Raw genomic sequence first — 12,970 nt, 5'->3', positions numbered from 1 at the left:
AGCGTGCGCCTGTGTCATAAGTAAAGGGCCGGCTGGCTTGACCGTTAAGGGTGCTGTAACCCCCGAAAGTACACTCCAGTCCAAACCAAAAAAAAAATTATTTTCTGTGTTTGTGAATTGTGTGCGCAGTAGCCGCACGTGCATCAACAAAGTAGTGCCAAGCGTGCGCCTGTGTCATAAGTAAAGGGCCGGCTGGCTTGACCGTTAAGGGTGCTGTAACCCCCGAAAGTACACTCCAGTCCAAACCAAAAAAAAAATTATTTTCTGTGTTTGTGAATTGTGTGCGCAGCAGCCGCACGTGCATCAACAAAGTAGTGCCAAGCGTGCGCCTGTGTCATAAGTAAAGGGCCGGCTGGCTTGACCGTTAAGGGTGCTGTAACCCCCGAAAGTACACTCCAGTCCAAACCAAAAAAAAAATTATTTTCTGTGTTTGTGAATTGTGTGCGCAGTAGCCGCACGTGCATCAACAAAGTAGTGCCAAGCGTGCGCTTGTGTCATAAGTAAAGGGCCGGCTGGCTTGACCGTTAAGGGTGCTGTAACCCCCGAAAGTACACTCCAGTCCAAACCTAAAAAAAAATTATTTTCTGTGTTTGTGAATTGTGTGCGCAGTAGCCGCACGTGCATCAACAAAGTAGTGCCAAGCGTGCGCCTGTGTCATAAGTAAAGGGTCGGCTGGCTTGACCGTTAAAGGGTGCTGTAACCCCCGAAAGTACACTCCAGTCCAAACCAAAAAAAAATTATTTTCTGTGTTTGTGAATTGTGTGCGCAGTAGCCGCACGTGCATCAACAAAGTAGTGCCAAGCGTGCGCCTGTGTCATAAGTAAAGGGCCGGCAGGCTTGACCGTTAAGGGTGCTGTAACCCCCGAAAGTACACTCCAGTCCAAACCAAAAAAAAAATTATTTTCTGTGTTTGTGAATTGTGTGCGCAGTAGCCGCACGTGCATCAACAAAGTAGTGCCAAGCGTGCGCCTGTGTCATAAGTAAAGGGCCGGCTGGCTTGACCGTTAAGGGTGCTGTAACCCCCGAAAGTACACTCCAGTCCAAACCAAAAAAAAAATAATTTTCTGTGTTTGTGAATTGTGTGCGCAGTAGCCGCACGTGCATCAACAAAGTAGTGCCAAGCGTGCGCCTGTGTCATAAGTAAAGGGCCGGCTGGCTTGACCGTTAAGGGTGCTGTAACCCCCGAAAGTACACTCCAGTCCAAACCAAAAAAAAAATAATTTTCTGTGTTTGTGAATTGTGTGCGCAGTAGCCGCACGTGCATCAACAAAGTAGTGCCAAGCGTGCGCCTGTGTCATAAGTAAAGGGCCGGCTGGCTTGACCGTTAAGGGTGCTGTAACCCCCGAAAGTACACTCCAGTCCAAACCTAAAAAAAAATTATTTTCTGTGTTTGTGAATTGTGTGCGCAGTAGCCACACGTGCATCAACAAAGTAGTGCCAAGCGTGCGCCTGTGTCATAAGTAAAGGGCCGGCTGGCTTGACCGTTAAAGGGTGCTGTAACCCCCAAAGTACACTCAAGTTCAAACCAAAAAAAAAATTATTTTCTGTGTTTGTGAATTGTGTGCGCAGTAGCCGCACGTGCATCAACAAAGTAGTGCCAAGCGTGCGCCTGTGTCATAAGTAAAGGGCCGGCTGGCTTGACCGTTAAAGGGTGCTGTAACCCCCAAAGTACACTCCAGTCCAAACCAAAAAAAAAATTATTTTCTGTGTTTGTGAATTGTGTGCGCAGTAGCCGCACGTGCATCAACAAAGTAGTGCCAAGCGTGCGCCTGTGTCATAAGTAAAGGGCCGGCTGGCTTGACCGTTAAAGGGTGCTGTAACCCCCAAAGTACACTCCAGTCCAAACCAAAAAAAAAATTATTTTCTGTGTTTGTGAATTGTGTGCGCAGTAGCCGCACGTGCATCAACAAAGTAGTGCCAAGAGTGCGCCTGTGTCATAAGTAAAGGGCCGGCTGGCTTGACCGTTAAAGGGTGCTGTAACCCACAAAGTACACTCCAGTCCAAACCAAAAAAAAATTATTTTCTGTGTTTAGCCGCACGTATATATCAAATCGATATAACATAAATGGAGGACCAAACTTTCTCCGATAAAAATAAAATAGAGAAAGATCAAGAACCACTTCCTCCTAGTGCTGAAGCTGCTGCCACTAGTCATGACATAGACGATAACATGCCATCAACGTCGTCTGCCAAGGCCGATGCCCAATGTCATAGTAGAGGGCACATACAATCCCAAATGGCAAAGTTCAGGAAAATGACCTTGAAAAAGACATTTAAATCAGCTGAAGAGAAACGTAAACTTGCCAATATGCCATTTACGACACGGAGTGGCAAGGAACGGCTAAGGTCGATCCCTAGTATGTTCATGACGATGGAAGCCCTCCTCCCACTAAAAAAATCAAAAGAGTTAAGCTGGCAAAAGCACAGCGAAGAACTGTGCTTTCTAAGAAGATATCACAAATCCCCAAGGAGAGTCCAAGTGTGGTGGTGGTTGCGATGCCTGACCTTCCCAGCACTGGACGGGAAGAGGTGGCTCTTTCCACCATTTGCACGCCCCCTGCAAGTGCTGAAAGGAGCACCCACAGTCCACTTGCTGATATGCAAATTGAAGATGTCACTGTTGAAGTACAACAGGATGAGGATACTGGTGTAGCTGGCGCTGAGGAGGAAGTTGGCGAGGAGGATTCTGATGGTGATGTGGTTTGTTTAAATCAGGCTCCGGGGGAGACAGTTGTTGTCCGTGGGATGAAAAAGCCCATCACGGTCATGCCTGGGCAGAAGACCAAACATTCCACCTCTTTGGTCTGGCAATATTTCTATCCAAATCCGGACAACAACTGTCTTGCCATATGTACCATATGTAAAGGTGAAATAAGTAGGGGTAGGGACGTCAACCACCTAGGAACATCCTCCCTTATACGGCACCTGCAGCGCGTTCATAAAAAGTTACTGTCAAGTTCAGAAACTTTGGCTAAGACCGTAAGCAGTCCAGGGACACCTAAATCCCGTTGTCCTGTTGTATCCAAGCGCCTGCAAACCACACCGTCAACTCCCTCCTCGTCAATTTCCTCCTTAGTCAGGATCGGAAGTAGTCCTGCAGGCCATGTCACTGGCATGACTGACTCTCCTATCCGGGATTCCTCTGGAGGATCCTGCATTGCTACGCCTACTGCTGCCGCTGCTGCTGTTGCTGCTGCTGGGAGTCGTTCATCATCCCAGAGAGGAAGTAGGAACACCACTACTTTTACTAAACAATTGACCCTCCAACAGTCCTTTAAGTACGACAGCAGTCATCCTGAAGCAAAACGTATAACTGAGGCCTTGACTGCTATGTTGGTGTTAGACATGCGTCCGGTATCCGCCATTAGTGCAGTGGGATTTAGACAATTGATGGAGGTAGTGTGTCCCCGGTTCCAAATCCCATCTAGATTCCACTTCACTAGGCAGGCAATACCCAGACTGTACAGAAACGTCAACAAAAGTGTCCTCAGTGTCCTGAAAAATGCCGTTGTACCCAATGTCCACTTAACCACGGACATGTGGACAAGTGGAACAGAGCATACTAAGGACTATATGACTGTGACAGCCCACTGGGTAGATGTATCACCTTACGCAGCAACAGCAGCAGCGTCACCAGTAGCAGCATCTCAGAAACGCCAGCTCGTTCCAAGGCAGGCTACGCTGTGTATCACCGGTTTCAGTAAGAGGCACACCGCCGACAACCTCTTAGAGAAACTGAGGGAAATCATCGCCCAGTGGCTTACCCCACTTAGACTCTCCTGGGGATTTGTGATATCTGACAACGCCACCAATATTGTGCGGGCATTACATCTGGGCAAATTCCAGCACGTCCCATGTTTTGCTCACACAATAAACTTGGTGGTGCAGAATTTTCTGAAAAGCGACAGGGACGTGCAGGAGACGCTTTGGGTGGCCCGAAAAATTTCTGGCCACTTTCGCCATTCAGCGACTGCGTGCCGAAGACTGGAGCGCCAGCAAACACTCTTGAACCTGCCCCGCCATCATCTGAAGCAAGAGGTTGTGACGCGGTGGAACTCAACCCTTTATATGCTTCAGAGGATGGAGGAGCAGCAAAAGGCCATTCAAGCCTATACATCCACCTATGACATAGGCAAAGGAGGGGGTATGCACCTGACTCAAGCACAGTGGACAATGATTTCCGTATTGTGCAAGGTTCTCCAGCCCTTCGAACTTGCCACACGTGAAGTCAGTTCAGACACTGCCAGCTTGAGTCAGGTCATTCCCCTCATCAGGCTTTTGCAGAAGCAGCTGGAGAAGGTGAAGGAGGAGCTAAGACAGAGCGATTCCGCTCGGCATGTGGGACTTGTGGATGAAGCCCTTCTTTCGCTTTGCCAGGATTCCAGGGTGGTCAATCTGTTGAAATCAGACCACTACATTTTGGCCACCGTGCTCGATCCTAGGTTTAAAGCCTATGTGGTGTCTCTCTTTCCGGCCGACACAAGCCTGCAGAGGTGCAAAGACCTGCTGGTGAAAACACTGTCAGCTGAAGCGGAACGTGACACGTCAACAGCTCCTTCTTCATTTTCTCCCGCAACTGGGGCTGCCAGGAAAAAACTTAGGTATCCTAAGCAACCCGCTGGCGGTGATGCAGGGCAGGCAGGACCAAGTTTGGACATCTGGTCCGGACTGAAGGACCTGGCAACAATTTCTGACATGTCTACTGTCACTGCATATGATACTGTCACCATTGACAGAATGGTGGAGGATTACATTGGTGACAGCATCCAAGTAGGCATGTCAGACAGTCCGTACCTGTACTGGCAGGAAAAAGAGGCAATTTGGAGGCCCCTGTACAAACTGGCTCTATTTTACCTGAGTTGCCCCCCCTCCAGTGTGTACTCCGAAAGAGTGTTTAGTGCAGCCGGGAACCTTGTCAGCGAAAGGCTTAGGAGGTTGCTTCCACAAAATGTGGAGAAGATGATGTTCATAAAAATGAATTATCAACTCTTCCAGGGAGACCAGCCTCCAGAACATACAGAGGGACCTGTGGTGGTGGATTCCAGCGGGGACGAGTTAATACTCTGTGAGGATGAGGATGTACACAACACTGAAGAGGGTGAGGAATCGGTGGATGAGGATGAGGACGACATCTTGCCTCCGTAGAGCCAGTTTGTGCAGGGACAGATTAATTGCCAGCTTGTTTTGTGGGGGCCCAAACGAACCAATCATTTCAGCCACAGTCGTGTGGCAGACCCTGGCGCTGAAATGATTGGTTTGTTAAAGTGTGCATGTCCTGTTTATACAACATAAGGGTGGGTGGGAGGGCCCAAGGACAATTCCATCTTGCACCTCTTTTTTTTCTTTGAATTATGTACTGTTTGGGGCCTAGTTTTTCAAACTGCAATCCTGTCTGCCACTGCAGTGTCACTCCTAGATGGGCCACGTGTTTGTGCCGCCCACTCGTGTCGCTTAGCATAGTCATCCATCTACGTCGGTGCAACCTTTTGGACATAAAAACACTATTGTGAGGTGTGAGGTGTTCAGAATAGACTGGAAATGAGTGGAAATTAAGGTTTTTGAGGTTAATAATAGCATAGGAGCAGAAAAATCAACACATTCTGTGATTTTAGCTGTTTTTATGCTTTTTTAAAAAAAAATACAGATCCAAAACACAAAACCCAGAACCCAAAACACCGAAGGGTGGTTTTGGCAAAACCAATCCAGATCCAAAACACGAAGAAAGATCCAGATCCAAAACCAAAACACAAAACACGAAAAGTGGCCGGTGCACACCCCTAATATATATATATATATATCCATAGCTCCAGCCTCCAGCACAATATCTGCATAAGTGGAGGGTTTTCTTTTAATATCTACTGTGTGATAGATAGATAGATAGATAGATAGATAGATAGATAGATAGATAGATAGATAGATAGATAGATAGATAATATATACACATACCCACACATTAAAAGAAACCCTCCATTTATGCACATATTGTCCTGGAGGCTACAGCTACACGTAAAATGAGGAATAGGGGCACTCACCCTCATATGTCAATATCGAATATCAATGTGTGCCCGGCAGTGGTCGGTTTCTCCTTCTTCCCTCCCAGCTGTTGCTAGGTGGATGGACAGGGACAGAGGGAAGAGGCGGCGCAGCCATCAGCGTCATGCGCAGTGACACGTGCTGTGATATGCGCCGGCGCCACACCACAGTATACTCAATACTGACCTAGCGACGGAGCCACTGGGTTTTACTTTTTTTTTGGGGGGGAGGGGGCGTCCATACAATACACAGGCCAGGCGTGGCCGCAGGGGACGTGGACGGTCAATTTACTATTAGCCACGCACCCGTGGCCAATGTCATTTGAGCCCTCTGAACCTCGGAGCCCAGCACGGGTGTACCCCTTGTACCCCCCTGTCGCCAGGCCTGGGTGGCACAGAGACAACAGACTTGGGAAGGGAAGCAGGCAGAATGTTGGTGCTGTTACCAGTTTAACAGATATCAGACAAAGGGAATTTAATCAGTTCAGTTTTCGTTACTATATTTCACTTTAGATCTATGTAGCAGATTGCTAGAGTAAGTGAATTCAGGGAAGAGCTAAATCTGGGTTCCATCTGCATACAAGTGATCCTGGCGCCCATATGTGAGTATCACCCACACACACTTATTTTGGGTGTTTAGAACAAGAGCATTTGATGATGTTTGCACCAGTTTTCGCTCTTCTTCACGCTCGAGTGTTTCCTAAACACTTGAAAAATCTGAACCGTAGCTGTGCCTTACACATTATTACAAATGACCATCATATACATTGATGCTAAAGGCCTGATTCTGAGTCAGATGCAAAGCAGATGTTTATGTAGTTAAGCAATTTTCTTTACCGCACATGTATCTAAGTCACAGTGTGAAAGCATCAGAATTGTGTTTGTACAGAGTCGCCCATTGAAAATGCATTGACTGTGAAGTGGCAATTCAGATGCACAGAGTTGGTCCATCCTATGGGCGTGTCATGGGAATGTCGCGAGTGTGTTGGTGAAAGTGGTTACGTACACAGGGCCTGATTCAGAGTTGTACGTTAAGGTTGCAGATTTCACAGCTGTATATGTGCAGAAATATGCTAATTCAGCAGTGGCCTGGACTTGTACTGAGACGCCCACCGGAGCCATCGCAGCTGCGTACACATATGCAGCATAGGATACAGATCCTGCAAACATCGACTTCCTAAGTGAGTCTATGGCCACTCAGATTGGTCGCCCTAACTGAGACACCGGAGCCATGTTTCCTGCATACAGGATCAGTCGGCCACTGGTACATGCCCCAAAAACATTCGCAACATGCCAGCATTTATCTCCCCACTCTGTTATCTCCTAGAAAATGGCCCCTGCATATCACTTGCTAATAAATCCTCTGGGCTAGCATATTTGCAATTCAAACACTGCACGTGCGCATTATGGATATGATGCATAAGCAGTAGGCCAATAGTCACTTAACTTCTGAACATCGGCATGGCATACAACTCTGAATCAGGCCCACAGGCTCTTAATCGCTCACATAAGAGGCCACACTGAAACGGGAAATCTGCACCTGCCATAGGACTGGCGTAAGTTTCAATGGTGCAGCTGATGGTGGTGTCTAAAGATGCACCAAGCAGTATTTCAGGATCTACAGACAGTCCTTACACAATCGGACGCATGCATGGATGTACACCAGGGAAGGACTTTGTAGCGCCACTTGCATAAAGTAACAGACGTGCGACTGGCAAAAGACTCAGACACAGACATTGCTACATCCAACTGAGAATCAGGCCCTAAATGGTTTTTATTTTTTTTTTAAGCTTAATTTCATTTAGCTCAACTAACTAAAAAGAGCTGCACACAGGTCATTTCCGCTCTGATTTAAGATTAAAGGGCCCATTTATCAATGAGTTTTATCAAACACAACGAGTATTAATACTCGTTGCATATGAGAAATGGGGCTCCAGCCAATAAGCTCCTGTCATCTGTTTGAAAAATGACAGTTGGGAGCTGATTAGCTGGAGCACCATTTATAATACACAACAAGTTTTAAACCTTGTTGCGTATGATAAAACTTGTTGATAAATGGGCCCCTAACTTTCTGGAAAACATGTATGAGATATGGAGTCTGAATGAGCTCTTACACTGTACTATATATGCAGTCATTAGAAATGCAGACAGGGGACAATAGTAAATAAAGTTAAAAGAAAGTTGAGGCAGTGAGCACATTTACACTCTAGGGGGCCACATACAAGAGACTTCATTACTGTTTTCCTCATTTCCCTCAATTTATTTATGCAAGAAGGAGAAAATATATATCCAGAATACATGACTATTTTCATACTAATGTTCTCTGTATTGTCAAAGCTTTGTGATGCATGCTATTAATATATTTGTGCAATTCAAGCATTTGCTTGAATTGTACAAATATACCAATAGCATGGACAGAGTAATGGAAGAGATTTCAGAACTAGAAACAGTTGCTCCTTTCATGAAAATGTGCCAGTGCTCCAGCAATTAGCTTCTGCATATTAAACACTGGAGTGAATATATAGTTTGTGTGACTAACCAACAGTACATCAGATAAACGTCCTCCTGAGTTGCTCTTTTTAGTTAGCTGTCATGAATTAAATTAGTTGATGTTAAAATATACCTTTGCAAATGGTGGTCTGCACACCCATAGAGGAAACCATTAAATCATAAGCTATATGGCAGCACTAGAGCCCCTGCCCCCCTGAGTGCATGGTGTCATGATATGACTCAGATGGGACAGGGCCAACAGCACCAGGAAATACAGCACTGCCCGGACCGCCCTGAGGACACTCTGATCAGCTGTACAGGCTACAGGACGCCTTCCTGGAAAATCCAAAGGCGGCACTGCACCAGTGATCCTGGCTTCAGGGTGCCGTTCCAGGCACCCTGTTATCCAGTAGCAAGTGCCATGGGGCCACGAGGGTGCCGCCCCTGGAGTCCTGCTGACGACACCGCTCACACACCCCTAGTTAAGGCCTTATGTCCTACACTCATCTAATACACTCCAAAATGTATTTTAATTTAATTAAAATCAGGGAATGTTAGTTCCCCATATTGCAATCTATGTTTCAGCCAGCCAACTACACCAATGTCTTCCATTCTGCTTAGTCCTACACTGTCCCTATCAAGTAATTTCTATGACCCACTTGTACTGTTATAAAGCTTGTGGTTTCATGCTATATTCAAACCTGTAGAAGTTTTAATTCCAGTTAAAGGGTAAATTACCTACAGTACATACTTTATGTCATTATATATGAATGGTAGAACCCTTTTAAGTTGGATGTTTGTATTTAATATGAATTGTTGTTAGTTGCCTCTCACCTGCAGTGCACATTTCTCTGTCTGTGCTACCCTCACATACAGCAGGAAATCTGTATCAGGGACACCGCTTCCTCCTGGCATCACATAAATTGGTTCTGTCCCATTTAATGGCCACACTTGATATCCATTTAGATGAGACTCTGGGATCTATAGAGATTAGTATGTTAAAGTAAAATTGTGATGTAACTAATGATTAATGACATTAATAATAACTAATGATTAATTAACATTTCAACTACAGTCTGCATACCACAACATCTAGGCAACGTTCTCCATAGTAAGACATATCTCGAGATCCACACCTGAAAACGAGAGATTGTAGAATGAGAAGTAGACACAACTCTGCAGACATGATATATTTGTGGACAGCTTGAGCCTGATTCAGAGATGGACGCTATGCCGATGTTCACGCAGTTGAGCGATTTTTTGCTACTGTGCATGCGTGAAATGCAGAGAAAAGTCTTACTGCGCACAGATGAGCTGTAGTTTTACACGGCATTCGCAATGTTGTGATGGCAAGGTCCTGAGCAGACCACTGAGATCCATGGGCCTTCCTGGGTGGAGTCGGGGAGGTATCCGAAAGTGTTCGCAAAAGGAGGCCGGACCATAGGCGTGTTATGAGACTTTCAGGGATGTGTCTGCTATCGCGGTTGCGTTTCCTATCACAGAACCACAGTCTCAGAGGCCACTTTTAAGGTGCATACACACGTAACGATTTTTTTAACGATTTGTCGATAACGACATCGTTATCGTTAAATCGTTCAAAAAATTCGTTCCGTTTATGAGTTATAACGATGAACGATAATTACAAATGAGCACTCCCGTTTGTAGTTATCGTTCATCGTCTATTTCAGGCTGTCCAACATGACGATTTTCATTAAGGGAAGGAACATTGGCCCTGATTCAGAGCCGGTCGCTATTTGCGCTTGCTCGTCCAGAAAATAGGGGTGGCTATTCAAATGAACCGTTCGCTGTTTGCGGTCTGTTCACGCCTCTAGGTCTGAACGAGCGAACAAAACTTGCGGTCGTTTTTTGGGAAACTACGCCCCCTGGCCGCTCGCATCCGACGTCATGTCCACTATTTATTAGATTAATCGAGTACATCGAACAGGGTATGAACTGCTCGCTATTCTTGTGGTTGGTTTTTGCTACCACAATTTTGCGAGCAGTTCTGGCTAAAAAAAAACCCAGTGACGTGGTCAATGACGCTGCTGTTTTAAATATGCACACCCATAAAACGCCCGTTTTGACCTTTAAGCACGCCTGCGTTCTGATTTCCACTCCCCGTTTTCAAGCACCTTCCCCTGTTACCACCCACATACGCCTCATCCTGTCACTCAAATTAGCAGGTATTCGCTATTTTGCGAGCACATGAATTTCGGCCGCACTGACTGGTTCGCGCATGCGTATAACGATCCGTACGCATGCGCAGTTTGGCAAACATCGCTCGGAGCGAACGAGCTGTCGCTTACGAGTGGCTCTGAATGAGGGCCATTATTCGTTCATCGTTCAAAAAATCGTTCATTACACTTCAAAAAATCATTCACTTTTTCAAGAGAAAATCTGAAAGAAAATGTGACAGAAAATCGTTACGTATGTATGCACCAGACAGAAAGTTGACCAGCCTAGGACTTGATGTGCGTCTGATGTTTCGTTGCTGGTGGTGTGTTCTCAATCCCCAGAGGATGTGCGCACAAAGCTGATAGGGGAAGTGAGAGTAGCAACATTTGCTCAGTCTGTAGCACACTACTTCAGGCGAGGAAGTTAGCAGGCATTAGCTTATTTTCACACATAGCAGCTGCGAATGCTGTAATCTACAACTCTGAATCAGGCCCCTTGTCATCTATAAATGTGCCTGTCATAATTAAACTGAAGCAGAAGCCTCAGAAAGTTTTGATAGACTGCACAAATATATGCATTTAAAAAATATCAAAGTGATAAGGGAGATGCAGCTTCAGTTGCTATCAACAAAATGGCTGAGCACACTCCAGATCCTACCTTTTGTAGTTGGGAAGTGAGGGGTCTCCCCAGACAGAGCGACAGAATCTATTCATATCACGATTCAGAAGTAGTGGTCCTTCAGATCTACGCACTGTAAGAAAGAAATTGTCTAATATTATCAGCTGTTGTATTTACACATAGAAAATTGTGTCAAATATATTGTTGTTCTGCCTGAAGACATAAACACTTGCCATAACCATAACAAGAAATTGTGGTACTAAAAAGGTTTACTGGCATAAAGGTTATGAATATCCTGCCCATACTGCTTTCTTCTAATGAATATATTGTGCTTTACCTCCTGCTGAACTCAAATATATTGCCAACTATAGTCTGACTCTCACCTGATAACATGTTGGAGATTGTTTTGGTTACATCTCTTATGGCTGTCTGTAGTTGCGTGTTCTGTGCTGGAGTAAGAAAGGCACTTTCTCCCGGCAGATACCAGGGCATCACCCTGAGTGGCAGCTGAGGTGCCCATGATGTGGCACGGGTAGATATCCTAGTAGTGCGGGGTAATAAAGCTGGAGGAGACACCACAGGAGTGTCTCTTTGCACAGAGTCATGGAGACAGACTGAAGAACACAGTTGTATAACTAGAGACACACAAAGGACACCGCACACAATGCTTGACATGGAGAGACTAAATAATTGTTTGGATGGCAAGATGGTTAAGAAGAACTAAAGACAGACAAATATGCACTCTGACAAGTAGAGATCTCTGTTGTATCCTGAGAATCCAGACATATTTTCTAGATCCATTCAATATGGGACAAACACTTGCTCACCATCTTCTAAGTACACTACAATATTCAAGGAAACCTCTCCGTTATCCTTTCTGCATGACTGTCCGTTCTGTCCTGTATCCTCTGCCGGCTTTGGCTGAACTCTGCCAGGCAGATAGTTGTGGAACTGGTTTCTGAAGCTCAGGAAGTTAATGATCAAAAGAGACAGAGAGGGGCAGATAGCGTGAAAGAGAGGAGGGGAGCAAGTGAGAAATCAGAGGCATAGAGCATGAGACTGAAAGACAGAGAGGGCGAAGTTTCTAGAAAAAAAAGCAATGTTTAGTAATATGCACTACACTCATCTTTTATAATAAAATGTATTACAGGTTTGTAATGTTATCATCAATCTGTGAATGTGTGATTGTATGATATGCTCACTATAAAATAATCTATACTTCCTATCATGGGAGACAACTTTTCAAAAATAATTACGGTTGCTCGCATTACATCCACCATATGATCCAAAATTGCTATGCATAGACATGACAAATATTGGGGATGCTCCAGTACCCACAGAGCTGGCTTGTATGCTTCCTATAAGAAATACACCAAATACTGAAGTCTGCGGGAAACAAGACAAATCCTGATGTTGTTCGTAAACTTTCACAATTTGTCAGATTCATCCAATAAGATTCTGATTTGTGCACTTTTATTGTTCAGTTTTCCCCTCCCAGTAGCTAAAATTACAGCTTTTTATGACTTTTTAACATGTAAATTATGGTTCAGGTTGTATTCAGATGAACAGTAAACTCTGGATACAGTACATTCCTTGTGCTGTCTGTTCAGTCATTTACAATCTATAAAGATACCAACAAATGTTTAATTAGGAAC

At 45.1% G+C, this 12,970-nt stretch overlaps 1 protein-coding gene across 1 annotated transcript in view; it reads right to left on the bottom strand.

The window, feature by feature from the left end:
• The window catches only part of CIROP (ciliated left-right organizer metallopeptidase), a 58,510-nt gene extending 46,520 nt beyond the window's left edge, over window positions 1–11,990 (bottom strand). The window contains exons 1-4 of the mRNA XM_088469966.1: window positions 11,699–11,990; window positions 11,355–11,448; window positions 9,607–9,658; window positions 9,357–9,503 (exon numbers count right to left, since the gene is read on the bottom strand). Coding sequence (XP_088326092.1) covers window positions 9,357–9,503; window positions 9,607–9,658; window positions 11,355–11,448; window positions 11,699–11,990 — 585 coding nt within the window. The remainder of the gene's footprint in view (window positions 1–9,356; window positions 9,504–9,606; window positions 9,659–11,354; window positions 11,449–11,698) is intronic.
• Between the last annotated feature and the right edge of the window lie 980 nt (window positions 11,991–12,970).

Source organism: Taudactylus pleione, unplaced genomic scaffold (assembly GCF_031769625.1).
Source record: "Taudactylus pleione unplaced genomic scaffold, aTauple2 ptg000095l, whole genome shotgun sequence".
In the NCBI taxonomy this organism is placed as follows: domain Eukaryota; kingdom Metazoa; phylum Chordata; class Amphibia; order Anura; family Myobatrachidae; genus Taudactylus; species Taudactylus pleione.
Note: the sequence above shows the minus strand (reverse complement) of the source record. Positions and strands in the feature narration are given on the sequence as shown.